The sequence below is a fragment of the Oncorhynchus nerka genome, linkage group LG10, assembly GCF_034236695.1.
Source record: "Oncorhynchus nerka isolate Pitt River linkage group LG10, Oner_Uvic_2.0, whole genome shotgun sequence".
Classification (NCBI taxonomy): domain Eukaryota; kingdom Metazoa; phylum Chordata; class Actinopteri; order Salmoniformes; family Salmonidae; genus Oncorhynchus; species Oncorhynchus nerka.
In genome coordinates, this window is record NC_088405.1 from 29,364,827 (window position 1) to 29,392,073 (window position 27,247).

Below are 27,247 nucleotides of genomic sequence, written 5' to 3' on the forward strand. Positions count from 1 at the left end.
AAATACAGTTTTATATCTTTGTTTGAAGCCTGAAATGTGGCAAAAGGTCGCAAAGTTCAAGGGGGCCGAATACTTTCGCAAGGCACTGTATAAATATCAATGATGATAGTGGGTTGTCCCTGAATAGAGTGCCCTTTGCGTCCCTTTGATATTTTAACCTTTATACCCAGACTACACTGCTCTCGTCGCATGCGCGAGCGTTGCAAAATAAATTTGGAAATCTGTTATTCAATTATTGCACCCACACTGCTCGTGAGCGTCAACGAGCGTATGCGTTGCCAAGGGCTAAAATAAAAGTCCTTTCTATTTCTTACACAGATCGCGCTGCAAGTCCTGCCTCTCCCATCTCATTGGTTTTTTGAAGCAGGTACCCACGTGCCATCTCCTCATTGGTTATACCCACGTGGGTGATTGAAAGACGAACTGTGTTGCCGGTCGTCGTAGTAATACTATGATAGTTTAAATGCCAATCACCATATAAGTTCAAAGATGAAAAAGCCTGGAAGGAGGATCGATGACTAGAAATGATTCGGTTGACCGTTTTATGTGTGGATTAATTGTTGGAGTAGAGGACCTTGTGCATTTCAGGTAAAATAACAATTATTTAGATTTACGAAGAACAAGTTGATTGACAAAGTCCTGAATGAAGCACCTTTTGGGCTATGATCAAAAATATGCCTCTGGTCAACGGTAGTAGAAATTGAGCACCAATATTGACATTGGTGCACAATTATGTGCCATTTTTAATATAGACCATATGGAACATTCAATGAATCTGCATTTTGACATGTCCCTCACATTTTTTCAACTTCTGCGAAGATATCCTTTAAAAACATGTTTTTAAACCATTTAACATATATTCAAATCATAGTGTAAAAGCAGGTGAGCTCATTCTACTCTTATTGGCCATTTTGTGGTGAAAAACTGAGGTCGAGCATAACACCTCAACCCTGTTACCCATACTCTTCATGACATGTTACAATTAGTTGAAATAAATAGTTTTAAACTACCCAAAATACACTATTGGTGGAATGACCCCGTACATAGTCTCCAAATCATGTGGTCATATGCTTTATCTGACTCATCCAATCAACCTTTATCTCAATTATGTTCAGTTACTCCAGGACTCTACGTGGACCAACAAATAGTGACTGGAGTTGTAGGAGGGAATGTCAACCTTCGATGTTACTATAGTGAACCTGGAGCCAGAGGGAAGTGGTGCAGGATGAATGGCTCTGGCTCTTGTGTGGCTGTGGGAAGTTCTGGGACTTTAGATGGAACATTTGTGATGTTAAAGCAGGAAATAATTAACTCCAGCAACTTTGTCTTTATGGTGGCCATGGGTGGACTGAGGATTGAGAACACTGGCTAGTACTGGTGTGAAAAGGGAGACCTACAGATGCCTATTCATATCACTGTCAATCAACCAACCACAATATAGAGTACCACCACGAGTAAGTACAGATTAAACACTTATCCAATGTCCAATCCATGTCATATCTACCATCTGTATCACTCCTACCATATGGATTCATTGTAATCAACATCGCAATTACCAGGTTTCAATCTTATCAATCTAAATTATAAGCTGTCAGTTTATTGGAGCTACTGTATAATCTCTCACGGTGATAAAACCTCCAACCACTTACTAAAGTTCACTAACAAGTGCTGAGTCTAACACTTCTCAGCCCATAGTCACCCCTTCTGTTACAGACCAGAACAATGGGGGAACTAACGAGAAGTGACAGGAAAGGATCCAGAGGTTGTATTCAGTCTGTTGCATATCTCTCGCTTTTTAGAATTCATGGTATTACTGTAAGGGTGTGGGGCACCTGACTAGAAAGGCTGATCAGAGCAGAGACAGGTGTCTGGGTTAACAATAATACTTTAGTTTCCCAAATTACAAAGAAATCTGTCTTTATGTCTGTTATTGCTTCAACATTTACCACTTCCCCATGATTAGATATATGTTTGTGTGTCCTGTGACGTACAGTATATACGCAGTTGTGGCATTCTTCTCTCTTTTGGTTAAGTTCCTTTTTATACAGTTAATGTGTTAGGCCATGAAGTATTTCCTCTCTGTTGTAACAGTGCAAAGAAAATGATTCCTATGACATGTAGATCCATTTCTGTGCAGTAGCTGTGTGTGGGTAAAATCACTGGGAAAGCCAAGGTAAGAAAAAAGCCATATTACAACATACAGTATGTGTTGTGAGAATTGCGTTGTTTGCTCTATAACCTGTTAGTTCATATGCCTTGACACTGTGATATATATATATATATACACACTTGGGGTCACTTAGAAATGTCCATGTTTTTGAAAGAAAAGCACATTTTCTGTCCATTAAAATAACATCAAATTGATCTAAGATACAGTGTAGACATTTTATATGTTGTAAATGTCTATTGTAGCTGGAAATGGCAGATTTTTAATGGAATATCTACATAGGCGTAAGGAGGCCCATTATCAGCAAACATCACTCCTGTTAGCTAATCCAAGTTTTTCTTTTTAAAAGGCTAATTGGTCATTAGATTTTTTTGTTGTTGCAATTGTTAGCACAGCTGAAAACTCTTCTGCTTTAAAGAAGCAATAAAACCGGCTTCTTTAGACTAGTTGAGTATCTGGAGCGTCAGCATTTGTGAGTTCAATTACATGCTCAAAATGGATAGAAACAAATCATTTTCTTCTGAAATTCGTCAGTCTATTATTGTTCTGAGAAATGTAGGCTATTCCATGCGAGAAATTGCCATGAAACTGAAGATCTCGTACAACGCTGTGTACTACTCCCTTCACAGAACAGCGCAAACTGGCTCTAACCAGAATAGAAAGAGGAGTTGGAGGCCCCGGCGCACAACTGAGTTGTGTGTCTAATGGCAGGGTATTCCAGACATGGGAAGCTCTCACAGAGTAAGCAGATTGACTAAAGGTGCTTTTCCTTAAGGGAACTAACAGTGATGATAGCTATTGGGCTTCCTATCGAGCTCTTTGCGAGCCTGTTTGCAGACAGACTGAATTGGTTTCAATGTTGTAGAGCATGCTTGGGCCCAACTAGTCAAGTAGTATGTTAAGTGGGGGAGTATCATAGATTTGAAGTGCAGTTTTGTTAACTTTGTAGTCAAACAACTTCATATCTTTTGGAAATTAGCTAGGTTGAATTTGGTTACTTGAGTTACCTTTTTCATTTGCTTTTTAAAAGAGAGGTTGGAATCAAGTATGATGCCGTGGTACTTAAAATTGGATACCACCTGGAGCTTTTCCCATGACACAGACATCTGTCTCAGTGGCATCAGTTGTCCTCCTCATGCAGACTGTGTTTTTTTTCATTGAGATGCAAACATGAGTCCCTGAGCAACTTTGTCACCTGGACCATTACAGTAGTGAGTTATTGTGTAGCTTGTTGTTTGCTATTTGCATTCATATATCACTGTATCATCTGCATACATTGGAAGTTCAGACCCAGTACAGACAGAAGGAAGATCATCAATGTACAAGCTGAACAGTATTGACCTTTGGGGCATGCCCACATTGTAGCTATGAGTAAAAAAAAGGTTTAGATTTGTTAAACAACAGGTTTATATTTTTACTAACTTTACGTAACAGGTTGAAATGATTAGATTGCTGGAAAGGGTTTATTGTTTCATTTTATTTTATTTCTTCTGGGATTGATGGAAGTCACCTAAAGTATGTATGTTAAAGGAGACATAGGAGAACACGTCTCAAACACATTTTTATTAAATGCCTGGGATTAAATATCACTGATTCCTTACGCTGAGAAATGTACTACATTTGCGACAGAACAATAATGTTTCATTTAGAGGGGTAACAGGAACAATCTCAAGAGAAACAGCTATCACATATTTGTTGGACATTGGTCTAGTAACGATACCAGGATAATTGTATATCAGGGTAGTGCATGCTAAATAAAGCATACATAAACATTGAGGTAGATTAAAACTAATGATTCATGATCTGAGGGAGAACAGTATCATTATTATCAGGTTTTGTTTGTAGTTAAAACTTTTGGCTTGATGACTCAGTGTAGTATAATGAATGCTAACGAAGTGTTTTGTGTTTTTTTCTGGGAAAATGAGGGTTTCATTGTCTCTTTGAAATGTTTCCTATGGCTATAATCTTGGGGAGAGTGAGTGAGATGAAGGCCATAAACTACCAAATTAAATAAGGCCTGCCAATTTTGTTTGTTTTTACCTTAACAGTCTGATGGTCTTGAGATAGAAGCTGTTTTTCAATCTTCTGGATGATAGCGGGGTGAACAGGCAGTGGCTTGGGTGGTTGATGTCCTTGATTATTTTGTTGGCCTTCCTGTGACTGCTGTGTCCTGGGGGGCGGGTAGTTTGCCCATGGTAATGCGTTGGGCAGACAACACCACCCTCTGGAGAGCCTTGCGGTTGCAGGCGGTGCAGTTGCTGTACCAGGCTGTGATACAGCCCGACAGGATGCTTTCAATTGTGCATCTGTAAGAATTTGTGAGGGTTTTAGGTGACAAGCCACATTTCTTTAGCCTCCTGAGGTCGAAGAGGCTCTGTTACACCTTCTTCACCACACTGTCTGTGTGGGTGGTCCATTTCAGTTTGTTAGTGATGTGTACACCAAGGAACATGAAGCTTTCCACCTTCTCCACTGTGGTCCCATCGACGTAGATGGGGGGTGCATCCTCTGCTGTTTCCTGAAGTCCACGATCTTCTCCTTTGTTTTGTTGACGTTGAGTGAGAGGTTGTTTCCCAGGCACCACACTCCCAGAGCCCTCATCTCCTCCATGTAGGCTACCTCGTCATCTTTGGTAATCAAGCCTACTAATGTTGTGTCATTACCGTGGCCTTCTTGAGTACAGGAACAATGGTGGCCATCTTGAAGCATGTGGGGACAGCAGACTGTCCGTAAACACACCAGCCAGCTGATATGCGCATGCTCTGAGGACATGGCTAGCGAAGCCTTGCGAGGGAAAACGCGTTTAAATGTCTTACTCACATTGGCCATGGAGAAGGAGAGTCCACAGTCCTTGGTAGCGGGCCACGTCGGCGGCACATAGATGGGGACACTGTGTCCCTGTCCGCCAACGATACCCCCAGACAGGACCAACCAGGCAGGATATAATCCCACCCACTTTGCCAAAGCACAGCCCCCACACCACTAGAGGGATATCAATAGACCACCAAATACACCCTGAGACAAGGCTGAGTATAGTCCACAAAATATATCCTCCACTGCACAAGCCCGAGGGGGGCGCAAAACCAGACAGGAAGATCACGTCAGTGACTCAACCCACTCAAGTCGAGAAAGCACTTCTGTGAAGTGTGGACAGTGTGGGGTAATGGGAAAAGTAGCATATTCATCACATTATATAGGACAGTTTGTGGAACATTACTGTTCTTCGTCCTATTCATTCTGCTTTACTGAACACAGATGCTAGCAGTATATAGATCGTATACACTCTTACGTCGTCATCCACTACTCTTTTGATATCAAAAGAGTGTCCCCTGGCTCCAGATGTAGCTCACTGTCAATATTTGCTGGATGACATCATCAGTGATTAAGGGTTCTTACCACTGCACATTGGACTGTCAGTTCATTACTGGGATTTGGTCCTTTCTTATTTATTTTCATCCTACTAAACTTCCCAGTCCCTGCTCGTGATAAGCATACCCATAACATGAGTGGTCCAGTCTCAGTTCTTACTAAAATTTGCTAGAAGACCAGAGACAAGGTTTGAATATTGCTGATCATCAATGATTCCCAACCATATTGACTAAGTATGAGCAATTTTGACAAAAACAATGTATATATTTTGTGATCACAAACATATTATTCTATTCTTATTTACAATAAAAGTATTTATATTTTTGACAACTTTTACTTCACTACATTCCTAAAGAAAATAATGTACTTTTTACTCCTTACATGTCCCCTGACACCCAAAAGTACTCGTTACATTTTGAATGCTTAGCAGGACAGGAAAATGGTCTAATTCACACAATTATCAAGAAAACATCCCTGCAGACTCACTTCGTTTGTAAATGGTGTCTGAGTGTTAGTGTAACTGGGTGACTTTCACTTTTAGTCATTTTCTCTTAGGATAGGCCCCTGTATTTCAATATTCGCCTAAAATGACATACTCAAATCTAACTGCCTGTAGCTCAGGCCCTGAAGCAAGGATATGCATATTATTGGTACCATTTGAAAGGAAATACATTGACATTTGTGGAAATGTGAAAGGAACGTTGGAGAATATAACACAGATCTAGTAAAAGATATTAAAAATAAAAAAACAACCATAGTCCATAATTTATTATTCCAGTCAAGGTGCAATTTAGATTTTGACCACTGGATGGTAGCAGTGTATGTGCAAAGTTTCAGACGGATCCAATGAACCATTGTATTTCTGTTCAAAATTTTGTATCAAGACTGCCCAAATGTGCCTAATTAGTTTATTAATTACTTTTCATGTTCTGTGCACTCTCCTCAAACAATAGCAGGTTATTATTTCACAGTAATAGCTCCTGTAAATTGCACAGTGCATTAGCCTACGTTCGCTCAACTGTCCCACAGGGGACCCACCAACCCTGAATACGTTTTTTAAGGCATCTTTACTTTTACTTAAATTATGACAATTGGGTACTTTTCGACAGCTTTTCCCACCACTCTTTTTTACCTCAAGATTGTTTATAAATCTCAAACTGAAAATGCTGGTGTGGAGCGCTCAAATAAAAAATTTAGCTTCACTGTCCAAATACAAAAACAGTTGAAGTCGGAAGTTTACATACACCTTAGCAAAATACATTTAAACTCAGTTTTTCACAATTCCTGACATTTAATCTGAGTAAAAATTCCCTGTTTTAGGTCAGTTAGGATCACCACTTTATTTTAAGAATGTGAAACGTCAGAATAATAGTAGAACAAATTATTTATTTCAGCTTTTATTTCTTTCATCACATTCCCAGTGGGTCAGAAGTTTACATACACTCAATTAGTATTTGGTAGCACTGCCTTTAAATTGATTATCTTGGGTCAAACGTTTAGGGTAGCCTTCCACAAGCTTTCCACAATAAGTTGGGTGAATTTTGGCCCATTCCTCCTGACAGAACTGGTGTAACTGAGTCAGGTTTCTAGGCCTCCTTGCTCGCACACAATTTGTCAGTTCTGCACGCAAATGTTCTATGGGATTGAGGTCAGGGCTTTGTGATGACCACTCCAATACCTTTACTTTGTTGTCTTTAAGCCATTTTGCCACAACTTTGGAAGTATGCTTGGGGTCATTGTCTATTTGGAAGACCCATTTGCGACCCAGCTTTAACTTCCTGAATGATGTCTTGAGATGTTGCCGCAATATATCCACGTAATTTTCCTTTCTCATGAGGCCATCTATTTTGTCAAGTGCACCAGTCCCTCCTGCAGTAAAGCACACCCACAACAGGATGCTGCCACATGCTTCACGGTTGGGATGGTGTTCTTTGGCTAGCAAGCCTCCCCCTTTTCCTCCAAACATAACGATGGTAATTATGGCCAAACAGTTCTATTTTTGTTTCATCAGACCAGAGGACATTTCTCCAAAAATTACGATCTCTGTCCCCATGTGCAGTTGCAAACCATAGTCTGGCTTTTCTTATGGAGGTTTTGAAGCAGTGGCTTCTTCCTTGCTGAGCGGCCTTTCAGGTTATGTCAATATAGGACTTGTTTTACTGTGGATATAGATACTTTTGTACCTGTTTCCTCCAGCATCTTCACAAGGACCTGTGCTGGTGTTCTGGGATTTATTTGCACTTTTCGCACCAAAGTACGTTCATCTCTAGGAGACAGAATGCGTCTCCTTCCTGAGTGGTATAACTGCTGCGTCGTCCAATGGTGTTGATGCTTGCGTACTATTGTTTGTACAGATAAATGTGGTACCTTGGGCGTTTGGAAATTGCTCCCAAGGATGAACCGTGCTTGTGGAGGTCTACAATTTGTTGACTGATTTCTTTTGATTTTCCCATGATGTCAAGCAAAGAGTCATTGAGTTTGAAGGTAGGCCTTGAAATACATCCACAGGTACACCTCCAATTGACCCAAATTATGTCAATTTGCCTGTCAGAAGTTTCTAAAGCCATGACATAATTTTCTGGAATTTCCAAGCTGTTTAAAGGCAATCAACTTAGTGTATGTCAACATCTGACCCACTGGAATTGTGATGCGGTGAATAAATCTGTCTGTAAACAATTGCTGGAAAAATAACTTGTGTCATGCACAAAGTAGATGTCCTAACCAACTTGCCAAAACTATAGTTTGTTATCAAGAAATTTGTGGAGTGGTTGAAACACTTATGTTGGAGTCAGTACAACTTGTTTATGTAAACTTCTGACATCAACTTTATACAGTAAATGCATTGAATAAAGAAGAGATGCAAAACACTACTGCTTATTATTGATATAAACAGTTTAACCTGAGAGTCTGGAGAAGATAATAAGTAGGAGGGTGAGGGATGTATAAGAAACATTTGTGGGTTTTGACTTTGTATGTCTTGTCATACTTATGCACACTCCTGTGTCAAGATCTGAGGCACCGAATACATTTCGTAATCTTCATAGACATCACTGATTATCTGATATTCTCTTCCTGCTTTTTTGGGTGCCATTGCCCCCCTCAGTGGCAGATAGCAACAATTGCATTTATTTAGTTTTTATTGAATAAACACACATGTACAGTTAAGTGTCTACATGGGCATAGTTGTGACGGTCTAATACAAGTACAAGACGTTCAGTCTATAAAATATACATATTAGGGAGTGAACGTTAATTACAATAAGAATTACATAGAGAAAATCTGCCCTCCCTTCACCAAAATATATTTTACCCAAACCCTAGAAAGAAAACAAGTGACCCTCTATACCCAAAATAATAATTAAAACAAAGTGGACAACAAAGATCATGTCTACTGTTTACGCTCACTTCTTGGACAGACCAGAGCCTTAGATATCCAGTTTTAGAAACGGTTCTTCGTATCGTAAGCATTACATGGCAACGCAGGCATTTTGATAGAATACAGGTCTGCGGGCCAGACGGATATAGATTCACAGGCCACACGTGTAGAGGTAGAAAGATCTCCTTTAGAGTAAAAGTATTGTATCATGATATTTTCAGTTCCGTGGAAAAAAATGCCTTTTATAAAAATGTCATGGAATTCTGTCTTTTTACATATTAGCAGAATATTTAATGCCACACAAAGTATCTAAATTACAGGCTGTGTTCATCTTATCATTCTCCAATGCCAAATCAGTGTGTCTTGTTTGCAATGAAACTGTCTCTGTTTGCAAAATAATTTAAATCAGGATTCTGAGAATGGTACATTCAAAAGTTAGGCCGACCTTTCCACCATAGACAAAGTAGGCCTACCTTTCCACCATTGACAAAGTAGGCCTATCTGGAACCTAAAAGTGTTATTTGGCTGTCCCCATAGGGGAATCCTTTGAAAAAAATATTTTGGGTTCGAGGTAGAACCCTTTACCCAAAGGTTTCTACACGGAACCCAGAAAGGTTTTTCCGATGTAGAGAGCCAAAGAACCCTTTTGGAACCCTTTTTCTAAGTATGTACAAATGCAGAAAGAATTAAGATTTAACTGCTGGCTACTCTTCCTCCGTGGGTTAATTAACCAAATGAGAGAAGGTTACAAGTATTTCCTTAAAAGCTGTCTGAGTTGAAACATCTTCCATTGTACAGAAAGTGAATAGCTTAATCAATGGCATCCTGGCATCCTTTCACTCTCTACATTTTCCTCCTCTGTCTCTGCTGCTAAAGCCACTTTCTACCACTCTAAATTCCAAGCATCTGCCTCTAACCCTAGGAAGCTCTTTGCCACCTTCTCCTCCCTCCTGAATCCTCCTCCCCCCCCTCCTCCCTCTCTGCAGATGACTTCGTCAACCATTTTGAAAAGAAGGTCGACGACATCCGATCCTCGTTTGCTAAGTCAAACGACACCGCTGGTTCTGCTCACACTGCCCTACCCTGTGCTCTGACCTCTTTCTCCCCTCTCTCTCCAGATGACATCTCGCGTCTTGTGACGGCCGGCCGCCCAACAACCTGCCCGCTTGACCCTATCCCCTCCTCTCTTCTCCAGACCATTTCCGGTGACCTTCTCCCTTACCTCACCTCGCTCATCAACTCATCCCTGACCGCTGGCTACGTCCCTCCCGTCTTCAAGAGAGCGAGAGTTGCACCCCTTCTGAAAAAACCTACACTCGATCCCTCCGATGTCAACAACTACAGACCAGTATCCCTTCTTTCTTTTCTCTCCAAAACTCTTGAACGTGCCGTCCTTGGCCAGCTCTCCCGCTATCTCTCTCAGAATGACCTTCTTGATCCAAATCAGTCAGGTTTCAAGACTAGTCATTCAACTGAGACTGCTCTTCTCTGTATCACGGAGGCACTCCGCACTGCTAAAGCTAACTCTCTCTCCTCTGCTCTCATCCTTCTAGACCTATCGGCTGCCTTCGATACTGTGAACCATCAGATCCTCCTCTCCACCCTCTCCGAGTTGGGCATCTCCGGCGCGGCCCATGCTTGGATTGCGTCCTACCTGACAGGTCGCTCCTACCAGGTGGCGTGGCGAGAATCTGTCTCCTCACCACGCGCTCTCACCACTGGTGTCCCCCAGGGCTCTGTTCTAGGCCCTCTCCTATTCTCGCTATACACCAAGTCACTTGGCTCTGTCATAACCTCACATGGTCTCTCCTATCATTGCTATGCAGACGACACACAATTAATCTTCTCCTTTCCCCCCTCTGATGACCAGGTGGCGAATCGCATCTCTGCATGTCTGGCAGACATATCAGTGTGGATGACGGATCACCACCTCAAGCTGAACCTCGGCAAGATGGAGCTGCTCTTCCTCCCGGGGAAGGACTGCCCGTTCCATGATCTCGCCATCACGGTTGACAACTCCATCGTGTCCTCCTCCCAGAGCGCTAAGAACCTTGGCGTGATCCTGGACAACACCCTGTCGTTCTCAACTAACATCAAGGCGGTGGCCCGTTCCTGTAGGTTCATGCTCTACAACATCCGCAGAGTACGACCCTGCCTCACACAGGAAGCGGCGCAGGTCCTAATCCAGGCACTTGTCATCTCCCGTCTGGATTACTGCAACTCGCTGTTGGCTGGGCTCCCTGCCTGTGCCATTAAACCCCTACAACTCATCCAGAACGCCGCAGCCCGTCTGGTGTTCAACCTTCCCAAGTTCTCTCACGTCACCCCGCTCCTCCGCTCTCTCCACTGGCTTCCAGTTGAAGCTCGCATCCGCTACAAGACCATGGTGCTTGCCTACGGAGCTGTGAGGGGAACGGCACCTCAGTACCTCCAGGCTCTGATCAGGCCCTACACCCAAACAAGGGCACTGCGTTCATCCACCTCTGGCCTGCTCGCCTCCCTACCACTGAGGAAGTACAGTTCCCGCTCAGCCCAGTCAAAACTGTTCGCTGCTCTGGCCCCCCAATGGTGGAACAAACTCCCTCACGACGCCAGGACAGCGGAGTCAATCACCACCTTCCGGAGACACCTGAAACCCCACCTCTTTAAGGAATACCTAGGATAGGATAAAGTAATCCTTCTCACCCCCCTTAAAAGATTTAGATGCACTATTGTAAAGTGGCTGTTCCACTGGATGTCATAAGGTGAAAGCACCAATTTGTAAGTCGCTCTGGATAAGAGCGTCTGCTAAATGACTTAAATGTAAATGTAAATGTAAATGTATAGTGATAGAATTAAATGACTTCCCAAGCAAAGTCTCCTCGGCTACAGGTTGTAGCTCAGACTTTCAAGGTCATGGAAATTAAACAATGATACAGTATCTCCATATGCATCAGAGGCACGTCTTTCCCACATATTTTACAGCTTGTTTCTAGGATAAAGCATTGTGGACCAAAGCTCTGTTAAAGATCACTTTAAATATGCTGATCCATTTCATTTTCTTCAAAACCTTAAGCTAGCAAGGGCTAGGCCTGTGGTTTTTGCCATTTTATTGAATTAAAGGTAGGTTTATGGCATACCCTCTCATAGCCCCTCAATTCGAGTTTTGGTTATAATGCAGCCTAGTTTTATTTACACCATCCCAGCAGCTATAGTATCTTAGAAATATATATTTGCTCTGTGCTTCCCCATGCATGCACTTCGTAGCCTATAGCTTACAGGCTTTGGATTTAATTGAGACAACACAAAATAGCCTATAAGAGTACTTGATATTGCGCACCCAGTGAAAAATCAGAGATGAGGGGTGGCATTGGGCACACATCAATATATAGACTAATAAGCAACTCATTTTAAAAACTGAAATATTGAAATGTGATAAATGACAAATTACATGACCCTCCCCCGGAGTAGAATGAATAATACTAAACCCTCCCCTTGACTGAAATTGAAAAAGCTTTACCCTCCCCCATTTCCCTCCACGTAACCATTCTGTACATTTTGATTCTTCCTTTAAAATGAAAAAGTGAACAATAAAAAATAATAAGGAGAAAGGGTTGGGGCAGGGGGTGACAAATACAATAACATTATATGTTTTACTGTCAATCTGGACACTTTTGTTCTGATGCCTTAGTACACTGAGTACACTGAGATCCTCCAGTATTATCCCCCTTGTCTGGTTCTTTGGGCCCAATAATTTAATTAAGTTACTGTTCTGTTGCCTGTAAGACAGGATTAACACTCAGACACACACAGTTATAATGGTGATATAGAGAGCCTTCTGTATTGACACAGTACACATTAGACACACAGGCATTAGTCATCTTTTTGAAATCATCAAAACAGAATATGTGCTTTTTATGTAGGCCTACATTTTGATGGGTCTTGTTCTTGGTGACCACAGTGCTGTATGTCACTGCATCATCAGGTAATGGAACCTGCTCATAGACAGACGCACAGAGATATTCAGAAAACACAAAACAAATTATAGTTGCATTTTTAAAATGTTTTAACAGGTGATATTGATAATGCTTAATCGTAATGTGCGTCAATCTAATTAACATCATAAAAAAAATCTCCATCAAAATCTGTCAGTTTAACTTCTTGCATCGAGCCATCCCGGATCCGGTATCGTGACTACAGCCTCAAGCTCATTACCATAACGCAACGTTAACTATTCATGAAAATCGCAAATGAAATGAAATGAATCTATTTGCTCTCAAGCTTAGCCTTTTGTTAACAACACTGTCATCTCAGATTTTCAAAATATGCTTCTCAACCATTGCAAAACAAGCATTTGTGTAACAGTATTGATAGCTAACGTAGCATTTAGCGTAGCATTTAGCGTTAGCATTCAGCAGGCAACATTTTCACAAAAACCAGAAAAGCATTCAAATAAAATCATTTACCTTTGAAGAACTTCAGATGTTTTCAATGAGGAGACTCTCAGATAGCAAATGTTCAGTTTTTCCTGAAAGATTATTTGTTTAGGACAAATCACTCCGTTTTCTGCGTCACGTTTAGCTACGGAAAAAAAACCTGTATCCAGGATTGTGTAAATCTATCCGCAAGCTCATTAGCATAACACAACATTAACTATTCATGAAAATCGCAAATTAAATTAAATTAATCTATTTGCTCTCAAGCTTAGCCTTTTGTTAACAACACTGTCATCTCAGATTTTCAAAATATGCTTTTGAACCATAGCTAAACAAGTATTTGTGTAACAGTATTGATAGCCTAGCATAGGATTATGCCTCTCTTTCAGCATGCAACATTTTCACAAAAACCAGAAAAGCATTCAAATAAAATAATTTACCTTTGAAGAACTTCGGATGTTTTCAATGAGGAGACTCTCAGATAGCAAATGTTCAGTTTTTCCTGAAAGATTATTTGTTTAGGACAAATCGCTCCGTTTTCTGCATCACGTTTAGCTACGAAAAAAAACCTGTATCCAGGATTGTGTAAATCTATCCGCAAGCTCATTAGCATAACACAACGTTAACTATTCATGAAAATCGCAAATGAAAAGAAATGAATCTATTTGCTCTCAAGCTTAGACTTTTGTTAACAACACTGTCATCTCAGATTTTCAAAATATGCTTTTGAACCATAGCTAAACAAGCATTTGTGTAACAGTATTGATAGCCTAGCATAGGATTATGCCTCTCTTTCAGCATGCAACATTTTCACAAAAACCAGAAAAGAATTCAAATAAAATAATTTACCTTTGAAGAACTTCAGATGTTTTCAATGAGGAGACTCTCAGTTAGATAGCAAATGTTTCGTTTTTACAAAAAATATTATTTGTGTCGACTAATCGCTCCGTTTTGTTCATCACGTTTGGGTAAGGAAAAAAAAAATATATATATATATTAAGTCATTAAAACGCAAACTTTTTCCAAATTAACTCCATAATATCGACAGAAACATGGCAAACCGATGTTTAGAATCAATCCTCAAGGTGTTTTTCACATATCTATCGACGATAAAATCCCTCGTGGCAGTTGACTTTCTCTTCTGAAGAAATGGAACGTGCATGGACCTACAGATTACGCAATAATTTCGACACAGGACACCGGGCGGGACACCAGGTAAATATAGTCTCTTATGGTCAATCTTCCAATGATATGCCTACAAACACGTCACAATGCTGCAGACACCTTGGGGAAACGACAGAAAGGGCAGGCTCATTCCTGGCGCATTCACAGCCATATAAGGAGACATTGGAACACAGAGCCTTCAGAATCTGGGGCATTTCCTGTATGAAACTTCATCTTGGTTTCGCCTGTAGCATTAGTTCTGGGGCACTCACAGATAATATCTTTGCAGTTTTGGAAACGTCAGAGTTTTGTCTTTCCAAGGCTGTCAATTCCATGCATAGTCGAGCATCTTTTCGTGACAAAATATTGCGCTTAAAACGGGCACGTCTTTTTATCCAATAATGACATAGCGCCCCCATAGGTTGAAGAGGTTAAGAGACATCAGTTTTTTTTGCATGGGCTGCATCTCAAGCTCTCTCATCCGCCTATGTCGCCCTTCTGCATCTGCGGTGGAAGGTGGCCGAGCTACAGTGGTGTTTGTCAGACCTTGAGACATCCCGAAAATCGGTCTTCTCACGAAAACATCTGTGTGGTCTGAACAACTGGGCCTATTATGACAACTCTATGGAAATGGGGGACTCTCACAAGCACAATGGTGTTTTGCTCAAGTGTCAAGGGACTCTTCTGAAGGTAACCCATACAAATGAATGGAAGTATGGAGGTAGTTTGGTGCAAACAAAAATAAGGGGTTAAATATTTTCTGATGGTGGGCAAATATTTTCTGATATAGTTTAAGCCATTCCCCCCAATGGCTTCGATTTTTTGAAGTTTTAAAAAGTTACACTATAAAACTTAGTTCATAACAACTATTAGCATAGCTGTGACTAGAACGCTGCTAAACAAGGAAAATAACATCAGTAAAGCAGCCTTAGCTTTGTCTGTACATTTAGTTGAGTTTTGTTCTTGGTGACCACCATCAGGAAATGGGCCTTGCTGGTAGACAATTACACAGGGATTTAGTCAGAAAACATTTACATCCTTAAACACGTCACAGCTGTCAAATCAAGTTCTGCTTTTAAAGAGATAAGCGCCAGATTCAATCCGTAGTGCCAGAGTATAGCACTGTAGCGCAGCTGAAATTTGAAGGTCATTTTCTATTCAGCTGACATATTCAGCGTTTATTGTGAATACAGTCTCCACAAATGTGGAAACATTGCTTTTACTGTCAATCGGGCTGTAAAGCTGATCTTCTGCGCTATTGATTGAGTCAAGCCCTAATACCCTACAAGACCAGCATTACTTGTTTATTTATTTGAATGTTTACCCTTTGTGCTGTCCTGTGCTGCTTAGGAATCACAGTGCTGTATAAGTCACAGTGGCTCTCAGGGTTTAGGCCCTGTGTGATGGAGGAGAGAGAGCAACATGATCACATCATCTCAGAGAGACTCGCATTGTGGACTTTCCCTTTGAGTTGGGTTGGATTGAGTTTGATGGGGTTGTTCAATTGGGTTGCGGAGGGTTTAGGTTGTGTTGAAGAGGGATTGGGTGAAAGGAGTTAGGTTTGACTTGATGTGCTGTTCCTCTAATGTGACTAACAGTTCTGTAGGTAATGTCCTGCTCAGAGTCTGCAGATGTCCGAAGGAATGAAACACCAACCTTGTTAACATCAAACTGTTTGACCATAGGTCTTAGAATGATGTTGTACCTCATGCATACTTACATATGAATTTGCACCTTTTTTATTATTTTCAAATGATTTCCAATGATAGCACAGTGTGTTATTGTTCAAGTGTCAGTAGTTGTGGTGTGTGATTTGAGGAAGTCTGTTCTGGTCAAAGAAGCATGACTATTAAGAAACCCAGTTCTCTTGACATTGTTTATCTTAGTAGTCTTGAGTTCAGTAAACATAAGAAATTGGATTGAATTAGTATTAGTTATGACTAACTACTAACCAAAGCGAACCCTAGAATATCAAAGAGAGAAAGGAACAGATGAGTGAGAAGATAACATGATCATAGCTTACTACTGTGGCGTTTGCTGGTTGGTCCTTTGCCTTCTTGTCCTCTGAAATAAACAAAAGAGGATGTTGGTACTAATGCTCTTTGATGTCAAACCTTTCATTTGTAGTAGCAACAACACTCCTGTAGCTATATTATGTAACCATCAATAAAAACATTTTTGAAATGTAATTCATTAAAACAAATACTTACTATGTTTTCTCAATGTAACGGATGTGAAATGGCTAGCTAGTTAGCGGTGGTGCGCGCTAATAGCATTTCAATCGGTGACATCACTTGCTCTGAGACCTTGAAGTAGTGGTTCCCCTTGCTCTGCAAGGGTCGTGGCTTTTGTGGAGCGATGGGTAACGATGCTTCGAGTGTGACTGTTGATGTGTGCAGAGGGTCCCTGGTTTGAGCCCGGGTATGGGCGAGGGGACGGTCTAAAGTTATACTGTTACATTGGTGCCGTGACCCGGATCACTGGTTGCTGCGGAAAAGGAGGAGGTCAAAAGGGGGGTGAGTGTAACGGATGTGAAATGGTTAGCGGTGGTGCGGGCTAATAGCATTTCATTTGGTGACGTTACTTGCTCTGAGACCTTGAAGCGGTGGTTCCCCTTGCTCTGCAAGGGCCTTGGCTTTTGTGGAGCGATGGGTAACGATGCTTTGAGGGTGACTGTTGATGTGTGCAGAGGGTCCCTGGTTCAAGCCCGGGTATTGGCGAGGGGACGGTCTAAAGTTATACTGTTACATCAACATCTTCCATGTGATCAAGATACCAGCTATTGCCACCACCAACAGGCTCAGAGGAATGAACAGGACTTCCAGAAAACTGGGATATAATATGCAATCAAATAGAATATATAAATAATCACAGGCACAGTGGTGTGTATTCATGGATGCTAAGGGAAGCCAGGCTTCTTCAAAACATTTACCAATAATTTGTATTTTATTTTTATGATAAATAATTTATTTAGTCTCTGTTTCATAATTTTCCTTCAATTCGCCTAGAGGCTGAATGTATCTCGCCAGAGAAAGCATCCAAGCGAGCGAAACAGTGCCCCTCTGTCTCTGTATGTGTAGCCCATCTATCTGATACTGTCTTGTCAAAAATAGTATGATATTGTTGCCTCCCGTAGCATTGAATGTAAGGGAAGCCAGCGAGCATTTGGGCTCACTTGATTTTTTTTTTTACTCATTAATTGCGAATCAGTGTTGACCTAAACTGAGTGATCTCAACTGTGAATGGTCCGGGTGCACCAAATAAAAAAAGTGTCAAGGGAAGTCAGTTTGGATTTGACTTCACATCAAATCAAGCAAACATCATTGACATTAAAAAAGCTTGCATCTCATTGTGTCGTTGTCTTCCGGTGGCTATCTAGCAAGCTAAATGTGTCCCTTTCCTAAATTAGCCATGGACGGAGATAGGTATTTGGTTTTACTTAAGTTTTACTTAATTCTCAGTACTGGCCAATGATTATAATGGCTGATCCAACTACATATTTATACATTGTGCCTCTGACCTGTGTGGTGGTTCATTTCTGTATTATCAAATGTGGAGAGACAAACTTATTACACAAGTCAGAGTTCGATTTAAACTGAATCTTTATTAGTGAGAGCTTTGCAATAGCGATGGCTGGTCGACGAATCACCGACTCTGATGATTTGTTAAAAGCGCTGAGACAAATGTACAACGGTCTTTTATAGCCAAGATACACCCCTTCCAACCTACATGACAAACAACAGACATATAGAATGGGTTACAAGGTTAAGATTTGTATGAAAGATACCTATAATACATAGCAGACAGTATCTGCTGTGTTAACAGTTTACATTGTATAGAGACCAGTGTCTGGCCCTCCGACTCCAAACTGGAACCATCTCTTCCTGGTACGGTATAGAACAGAAACATTAACTCATGCTCTGGAATGCTCTTTAGGTTTTATCACCCACAAGACATTGTAAATCTCTCCTGTCAGTGTTATCTCCCAGAGGCCCATCCTCAGTAGAACACACTCACAATAGTTAAGAATACTCTATTCTGTTGCATAAAACAACCATTTGATGCAGTGTATTAAAAAGTAATCTTGCAATTTTGCTCTCACATTCCCCCATTTTGAGAGTCCTCTCAACTGAAAATAAAATTACAAGATTCCAGAACATTCATTCACATGTAAAAAAAAAATGCATATATTCTACATAAACCAAGAAACATAAAAGCAATAACTCATTGCATTGGTTCCTGCACATGACCAGCTGCCACAGCATTGGCTCAGCCTCCTTCCAAGAAACTCATCACTGTCTCCTATTTCAACCATCAACACATTTTCTAAGCACTCTAGCTATTTGTCTGGGAAGGTTCTGATACAGTCACCTGCACGAACCCATGAAGAAAAACAAAAAATGCATACAGTTTATGAGATTCAAAGGTATATCTTCATACACATTGAAAAGCACATATTGAATGCATAATGCTGTGCATGCAACAATGGAGTTGAATAAAATAAGCTTTAGTTATCCATCACACTCCAATGGATCAGCATGGTATGGTGGAAATGACTATTGCCATCCCAGAAACTAAAATTAGCATCTCTTGTTGGACAAATCCAGGTAGTGACTCCTAGTTGTGACTCCTAAATGTATTCCATTGGTGCCTAATGAACATGACCCAAGACAAGCATCATTATTCCATTATTTATAAGGCAATGCCTGTAGATCAAATAGATTAGGATCATTTTCACCATAATTTGCAAATATATTCATTAAAAATCCTACAATGTGATTTTCTGGAATTTTTTTTTCTAATTTTGTCTGTCATAGTTATGTACCTATGATGAAAATTACAGGCCTCTCTCATCTTTTTAAGTGGGAGAACTTGCACAATTGGTGGCTGACTAAATACTTTTTTGCCCAACTGTATTATACTCACAGACATCATTCAAACAGTTTTAGAAACTCCAGAGTGTTTTCTATCCAATACTACTAATAATATGCACATATTAGCAACTGGGAATGAGGAGCAGGCCGTTTACTCTGGGCACCTCTGGGCACCTTTCATCCAAGCTACTCAATACTTCCCCTGCAGCCATAAGAAGTTAAATGCAGTCGTATCATATTTATATATTTGACCATTAATTAAGCAGGGAGTTACCATTGAGACCAGGGTCTATTTTACAAGCCCTACATATACAATTGCATATAAACCAACGTGCATTTGCATCGTTATAGAAAGTAATGTTCTATCTTTGTTTGATGCTCCCAACCGAAAAAAAAAAGTTATTTACAATGTTTTGACCATGTTGGTCGTCGTCAGGTTCAGCCTCTATTTCACTAGGATGTTGCGCAGGGCACAGAGTTGCGTTAAAGACAGTGATGTCTATGTGTGAATCGGGAAGTAGAAGACACACACCAGGTCACAATTACCTAAACACACACGCTCTCTCATCCATTCATGGCTCCACATCTCCTCCTTGTCCTGCACATCCTTTTCTTCCTCGCTAGACTTTCAGGTAAGAGAGGGTACACCGTTTCTTCATTGATGTTAGTATCAGGGCTCGGCTCCTCCAAATCAGACACGGAGTACATTCTGACATTCATTGGACTTGTAGCGTTCTGTCTACTTTGACAAAGGACATGGTAGTCACATTGTGCATTGTCATATTTGGTCTGATGTGTTGATGAGAGCTGTTTTTAATGATAGGTCTCCACATTCAACATATGTATTTTTCAGCAGTTCTCTTTTTTTCTCTTTTTTTTCAGTAAAAAAATATGAAATAGAAAAGGCAAAAGCTCTCATGTCTACAAATATATTTGTAGATTACAAATATTATTACCTATGTCTTTTCTAACAAATGTTGAGTAACATATTATAGACTAACATAAAAATAAAAAAATTCAAGGATGTACTACAGTACTACAGTATCAGAATAACCATCCAGAGTATGTGACAATATACAAAATATTGTAACAACTTCAACTCATTATTCTTTTCAAACAGCACTTATTAATTAATTGAAACTAGAGATGTCTTCTTAGTTTAGGGGTGTAGTATGTCAAAGATAAGTATGATTTTAATGGTCAAAGTTTTGCCTCTGATCATGGCTAGACTTGGGTGTGACAACATCAGCACTTAAAGTGGATATCTCAGTCATTATCTGCTGTCACAACCACATTTGGCCACATTTCCAAAGTAATTTGGTTGATCAGCTGGTGGGACTTGTTGAGTAAAATGTTTTAATTCAAAACGGGTTGGTTGTTTGTTGTTGTCTCTACAGATACACAGAGTGTGTCCACAGTGAGACATGTGTCTGTAAAGCAAGGAGGCTCCATCACCATCCCATGTCTCTATAATCAGAGATATAGAAACAATGTGAAATACTGGTGTAGGGGATATTATTGGTTAGGTTGCTCTTCTGTAGTACGCACTGACCATCCTAAGACCAGTGGAAAGACCTCAGTCTCTGATGACATCAACCAGCGAGTCTTCACTGTGACCATGACAAGTCTTAGTCCTAGTGATTCTGATTGTTACTGGTGTATTGTGGAGAGGAAGTACAAGGCAGGTGATGGGGATAGACTGCAGATATCTGTTACTCCAGGTAAGATTCACTGCTTGCACATCCAGTAATGCAGGATGAATAGTGCTCAGTAATGTTGCATGGACAACCTGTTGATGAGTGTGTTACTTTTCCCTTTGTAGCTGTAGGAGACAATCACAAATACTTTCACCAATTAAATCCATAGAGGAATATTGCTGAATTATAAAATAGGGTTGAACATACCAATCACTGCTGGTTTTTCCAATGATACAGCAAAATATGCTTTATCAAACATACAGTCTGTTCTGACCTAATATAATGTTTACATACCCTACATTATTCATCTCATATGTATACGTATATACTGTACTCTATATCATCTACTGCATCTTTATGTAATACATGTATCACTAGCCACTTTAACTATGCCACTTTGTTTACATACTCATCTCATATGTATATACTGCACTCAATACCATCTACTGTATCTTGCCTATGCTGCTCTGTACCATCACTCATTCATATATCTTTATGTACATATTCTTTATCCCCTTACACTTGTGTGTATAAGACAGTAGTTTTGGAATTGTTAGTTAGATTACTTGTTGGTTATTACTGCATTGTCGGAACTAGAAGCACAAGCATTTCGCTACACTCGCATTAACATCTGCTAACCATGTGTATGTGACAAATACAATTAGATTTGATTTGATTGGATTTGATTTGACCCAGGAGGCGTACACAAATAATTCATGTAATTTCATCTTGAATATATTATTTGATTATTAAAAATGGCTTCAATGCAAAAAGGCACAAAAATAAGCATTTGATTGAAATCCATTGACAGTTGCATATTGCTGTTATGAGATCATTCACTTCTGTGTTATTTTATAGGGGCTAGTGTATTTTTGACAATATTTATAACATTGGTGACTTTAGGATATCTCCCAATCTTATGGGTGTGGTCTTTTATCTGACTCATCATATCACAACTTCCTATCTCCATTGTGTTCAGATACTCCAGGACTGTATGTGGATCAACAAGAAGTGACTGGAGTTGAAGGACAGAATGTCACTGTGCAATGTTACTATAGTGAAGCTGGAGCCAGAGGGAGGTGGTGCAGGATGGGTGGGAAATGTCTGCTGAATTCTGGAACTCTAGATGGAACATCAGTGACATTACACCAGCAGACCAATATTGTCACCAATGGCAATGTTTTAACGGTGACTATGAGTGCACTGAGGATGGTGGACTCTGGCTGGTACAGGTGTGCAAATGGATACTATCAGATGCCTGTTCATATCACTGTCAACCAGCAAACCACAAAGCAAAATACTACCACCTTCAGTAAGTACTGAGTGACAATTATTGGTAATGTTAGGTTCTAATTTTCAGAGTACAAACTCAACGGACACTATGAGAGCTTTAAACCAAGTTTATTTTGCCCCGAGGGTCAATACAGCTGCGTTAGACAAAGACATGGTTTCACCCGTGGTAGTATACATACCCCACTTAGGGTGGAGTCTCCTCCTCACCCGTGGTAGTATACATACCCCACTTAGGGTGGAGTCTCCTCCTCACCCGTGGTAGTATACATACCCCACTTAGGCTGGAGTCTCCTCCTCACCCGTGGTAGTATACATACCCCACTTAGGGTGGAGTCTCCTCCTCACCCGTGGTAGTATACATACCCCACTTAGGTGGAGTCTCCTCCTCACCCGTGGTAGTATACATACCCCACTTAGGTGGAGTCTCCTCCTCACCCGTGGTAGTATACATACCCCACTTAGGGTGGAGTCTCCTCCTCACCCGTGGTAGTATACATACCCCACTTAGGGTGGAGTCTCCTCCTCACCCGTGGTAGTATACATACCCCACTTAGGGTGGAGTCTCCTCCTCACCCGTGGTAGTATACATACCCCACTTAGGCTGGAGTCTCCTCCTCACCCGTGGTAGTATACATACCCCACTTAGGGTGGAGTCTCCTCCTCACCCGTGGTAGTATACATACCCCACTTAGGGTGGAGTCTCCTCCTCACCCGTGGTAGTATACATACCCCACTTAGGTGGAGTCTCCTCCTCACCCGTGGTAGTAGTCTACCCGTGGTAGTATACCCCACTTAGGGTGGAGTCTCCTCCTCACCCGTGGTAGTATACATACCCCACTTAGGGTGGAGTCTCCTCCTCACCCGTGGTAGTATACATACCCCACTTAGGTGGAGTCTCCTCCTCACCCGTGGTAGTATACATACCCCACTTAGGTGGAGTCTCCTCCTCACCCGTGGTAGTATACATACCCCACTTAGGTGGAGTCTCCTCCTCACCCGTGGTAGTATACATACCCCACTTAGGTGGAGTCTCCTCCCCGTGGTAGTATACACCCGGGTGGAGTCTCCTCCTCACCCGTGTATACATACCCCACTTAGGTGGAGTCTCCTCCTCACCCGTGGTAGTATACATACCCCACTTAGGGTGGAGTCTCCTCCTCACCCGTGGTAGTATACATACCCCACTTAGGGTGGAGTCTCCTCCTCACCCGTGGTAGTATACATACCCCACTTAGGGTGGAGTCTCCTCCTCACCCGTGGTAGTATACATACCCCACTTAGGGTGGAGTCTCCTCCTCACCCGTGGTAGTATACATACCCCACTTAGGGTGGAGTCTCCTCCTCACCCGTGGTAGTATACATACCCCACTTAGGTGGAGTCTCCTCCTCACCCGTGGTAGTATACATACCCCACTTAGGGTGGAGTCTCCTCCTCACCCGTGGTAGTATACATACCCCACTTAGGGTGGAGTCTCCTCCTCACCCGTGGTAGTATACATACCCCACTTAGGTGGAGTCTCCTCCTCACCCGTGGTAGTATACATACCCCACTTAGGGTGGAGTCTCCTCCTCACCCGTGGTAGTATACATACCCCACTTAGGGTGGAGTCTCCTCCTCACCCGTGGTAGTATACATACCCCACTTAGGGTGGAGTCTCCTCCTCACCCGTGGTAGTATACATACCCCACTTAGGCTGGAGTCTCCTCCTCACCCGTGGTAGTATACATACCCCACTTAGGGTGGAGTCTCCTCCTCACCCGTGGTAGTATACATACCCCACTTAGGGTGGAGTCTCCTCCTCACCCGTGGTAGTATACATACCCCACTTAGGGTGGAGTCTCCTCCTCACCCGTGGTAGTATACATACCCCACTTAGGTGGAGTCTCCTCCTCACCCGTGGTAGTATACATACCCCACTTAGGTGGAGTCTCCTCCTCACCCGTGGTAGTATACATACCCCACTTAGGGTGGAGTCTCCTCCTCACCCGTGGTAGTATACATACCCCACTTAGGCTGGAGTCTCCTCCTCACCCGTGGTAGTATACATACCCCACTTAGGCTGGAGTCTCCTCCTTATCGCTATACATTGCATCATTATTGCTAGGCAGGGAGCTGAGTGATATGGGTCTTAAACGGTTCCTCCCCTTGTCAGTACGGCCACATGTGACCATTTTCCCTGCACTCAGCCCCTCCTAAGCTTCATTATGGCACCTCTCGTGTCTCTTTTAGAACTAACGATTTACAATAGTTAAAGCTCAGAAACCAAACCTATCAGTAAATAATGCTTTACTTCCCAAATTAGAAGCTAGTTTGAGAAATGCTGAAAGTGCTGTATATTTCTTCTACCTTGACACTGACAACATTTCCAGTGCCAACAGCCCAATCTGCAGTCTCTTCTCAGCCGTCAGTCAGCAACATCCAGACGTAAGTGTACACAAACACCCCTCAAAAATCACCACTCAATTTAAATGTGCATGACTGAAATGTGGACTGTTGAAAACCATGGTTTCAAAACATTGTTCTAGCCTACAAAAGGTCTGTGGATGACTTTACAGCAAATTCTTCCTTCTACAGAAATGGCAAAAAGAATGCACAATTGTGAGGTGATATAGAGAGCAGATGTTGCTTTGCAAGGTATCTCTACCTGAAAATACACGATCTAAGTGATTAATAGCTGGTATTCAGCAGTCATAAAAGTATGCCTTATTTACTTTGAAGATTTACAAAATAGTGATTTTGTCACACAGCACATGCAGCAGCTCTACAGAGATGAGATGTTGACTTGGAATGAAAAAATGTAATATACACAACAACTGAAATATTTGATTATTAAAGTAAAGTAATGTGCATAAATTGTTAATAAGTGATACGCAGTAATGGGCAGTCACTACCATCATGGGACTTTTATTCATTGTTTTATTCTGTGTTGTTACAGCATTCAAACCAAATAATAGAAAACCAAATTGAAAACTGTGATATTTTATAAAGAATTGAACCGAAACCGACCGGCCTCAAAAAGCACTAATTGGTCAGCACTAACTCTTCTACAGATTGGAACATACATTCTTCTACCTGCTGAAAGTTGGTAATGCACTGCTCTTCCTCCTGTGCAACATCATTGGAGTGGTAAAGTTGAGGGAAAACCGACATCAAGATGATACCAAGGATGTATAGAAACCAAAGAGGTCTGTCTGGAGTGATCAAGGGTCAAATTTACCAACGATTTGCACCAAACGCAAGGCGTGCACCTTTTTTTCCTGGTACAGGGAGGAAAAAACTATAATATGCCTCTGTCATTAGGCTTAACATTTTTTATTTACCACAACCTTCATTTGACATATTTGCGTACCTTTCATTTTTAATTCCCTTAGAATAAGACTAAGGTATCATATTATATTCCAACAACACGTTCTATTTTCTTTATCCAGCTTTATCTGTATGATTCATTTTATTCAAATTATTCTATTATTATGTACAGTACATGTGTTGTGGAATTAAATTATTGTCCGATGTGTCTCTAACCCTTTTCCTGATGGTTATTTCTCATGGTTTAATTGTCACGTTCTGACCTTAGTTCTTTTATTATGTCTTTGTTTTGGTATGGTCAGGGCGTGAGTTGGGTGGGTTGTCTATGTTAGTTTTTCTATGATTAGCTGTTTCTGTGTTTGGCCTGGTATGGTTCTCAATCAGAGGCAGCTGTCAATCGTTGTCCCTGATTGAGAACCATATTTAGGTAGCCTGTTTTCTATTGTGTTTCGTGGATGATTATTTTCTGTTGTGTGTCTGCACCAGCCAGAACGGTTTTAGTTCATTTCTCTTTGTTATTTTGGTTATTTCCGTGTTCATTCTAATAAATATGGACACAGACCACGCTGCACCTTGGTCCTCACCTTCTTCCACCAACAATGGCCGTTACATTAATGTAACAAATCACAGCCTGGTTGAACTGTTCCATTAATAATTCCTCTAGATTAATAACTAAAAATATCCATGCTAATAGACTAAATTGTTGATAAACATTGTTAATAAAGAAACTAGACCAACACAGGAATCAGGAGTTAATACATGACAGGTTATTAATGTATAGAGGATGGGGAATGAACCACAAACAATCATCAAATTAACCAGTATACATAGTAGCTTCATTTATCTGTTATTTTACCAGGTAAGTTGACTGAGAACACATTCTCATTTGCAGCAACACCCTGGGGAATAGTTACAGGGGAGAGGAGGGGGATGAATGAGCCAATTGTAAACTGGGGATTATTAGGTGACCAGATTGGGAATTTAGCCAGGACCCTGGGGTTAACACCCCTACTCTTACAATAAGTGCCATAGGATCTTTAATGACCTCAGAGAGTCAGGACATCCGTTTAACATCCCAGCCGAAAGACGGCACTCTACACAGGGCAGTGTCCCCAATCATTGCCATGGGGAATTGGGATTTTTTTTTTTTATAGACCAGAGGAAAGAGTGCCTTCTACTGGCCCTCCAACACCACTTCCAGCAGCATCTGGTCTCCCATCCAGGAACTGACCAGGACCAACCCTGCTTAGCTTCAGAAGCAAGCCAGCAGTGGTATGCAGGGTGGTATGCTGCTGACTATATCCCCCTTGGTCAGGTTCAACAGTTCAACACCAGTTTTAGACAAGGTCTTTCACAGGGAACATGGTTGCATTGTGTCATTAAAACTGGAAGAGCCTTAAAGGAATGATGGATCAGGAAGTAGTGTCAGTTGCTTGGATTTCTTGGTCCTTGACACACACCAGGGTGCCCATAAAACATAAATACTCACAGACACTCTCTCTCTCATCCATGGCCGGCTCCAGGTATAAGTGACATAAGCGGTCACTTAGTGGCCAAGACCTCTAGGGAGCCCCCAACCAGCCGAA

At 41.3% G+C, this 27,247-nt stretch overlaps 1 protein-coding gene across 3 annotated transcripts; it reads left to right on the forward strand.

The window, feature by feature from the left end:
* Positions 1-19,874: 19,874 nt before the first annotated feature.
* Positions 19,875-26,230, forward strand: LOC115135112 (polymeric immunoglobulin receptor-like). 3 transcript variants are annotated; one of them, XM_029669402.2, is made up of 6 exons: positions 19,875-19,996; positions 20,762-21,085; positions 22,041-22,373; positions 24,725-24,779; positions 24,930-24,989; positions 25,406-25,493. In XM_029669402.2, the coding sequence occupies exons 1-5, from the start codon at positions 19,939-19,941 to the stop codon at positions 24,955-24,957; spliced, it is 798 nt and encodes a 265-aa protein (XP_029525262.1). In that variant the 5' UTR covers positions 19,875-19,938; the 3' UTR covers positions 24,958-24,989; positions 25,406-25,493. The 3 variants fall into 3 exon arrangements, with proteins under 3 accessions (XP_029525262.1, XP_029525261.1, XP_064879266.1); XM_029669401.2 differs by lacking the exon at positions 24,930-24,989 and having other exon boundaries at positions 19,880-19,996; positions 25,406-26,230; XM_065023194.1 differs by lacking the exons at positions 20,762-21,085; positions 24,930-24,989 and having other exon boundaries at positions 19,882-19,996; positions 25,406-26,230.
* The last annotated feature ends 1,017 nt before the right edge of the window (positions 26,231-27,247 follow it).

What these genes read in the sequence shown, in the direction of transcription:
- LOC115135112 (XM_029669401.2), top strand. Translation starts at nt 19,939, where the DNA reads ATGGCTCCACATCTCCTCCTTGTCCTGCACATCCTTTTCTTCCTCGCT. An exon ending in GCAAAATACTACCACCTTCA is followed by an intron (nt 22,374 to 24,724) that starts GTAAGTACTGAG and finishes CAACATTTCCAG; the next exon opens with TGCCAACAGCCCAATCTGCA. An exon ending in TCAGTCAGCAACATCCAGAC is followed by an intron (nt 24,780 to 25,405) that starts GTAAGTGTACAC and finishes ACTCTTCTACAG; the next exon opens with ATTGGAACATACATTCTTCT.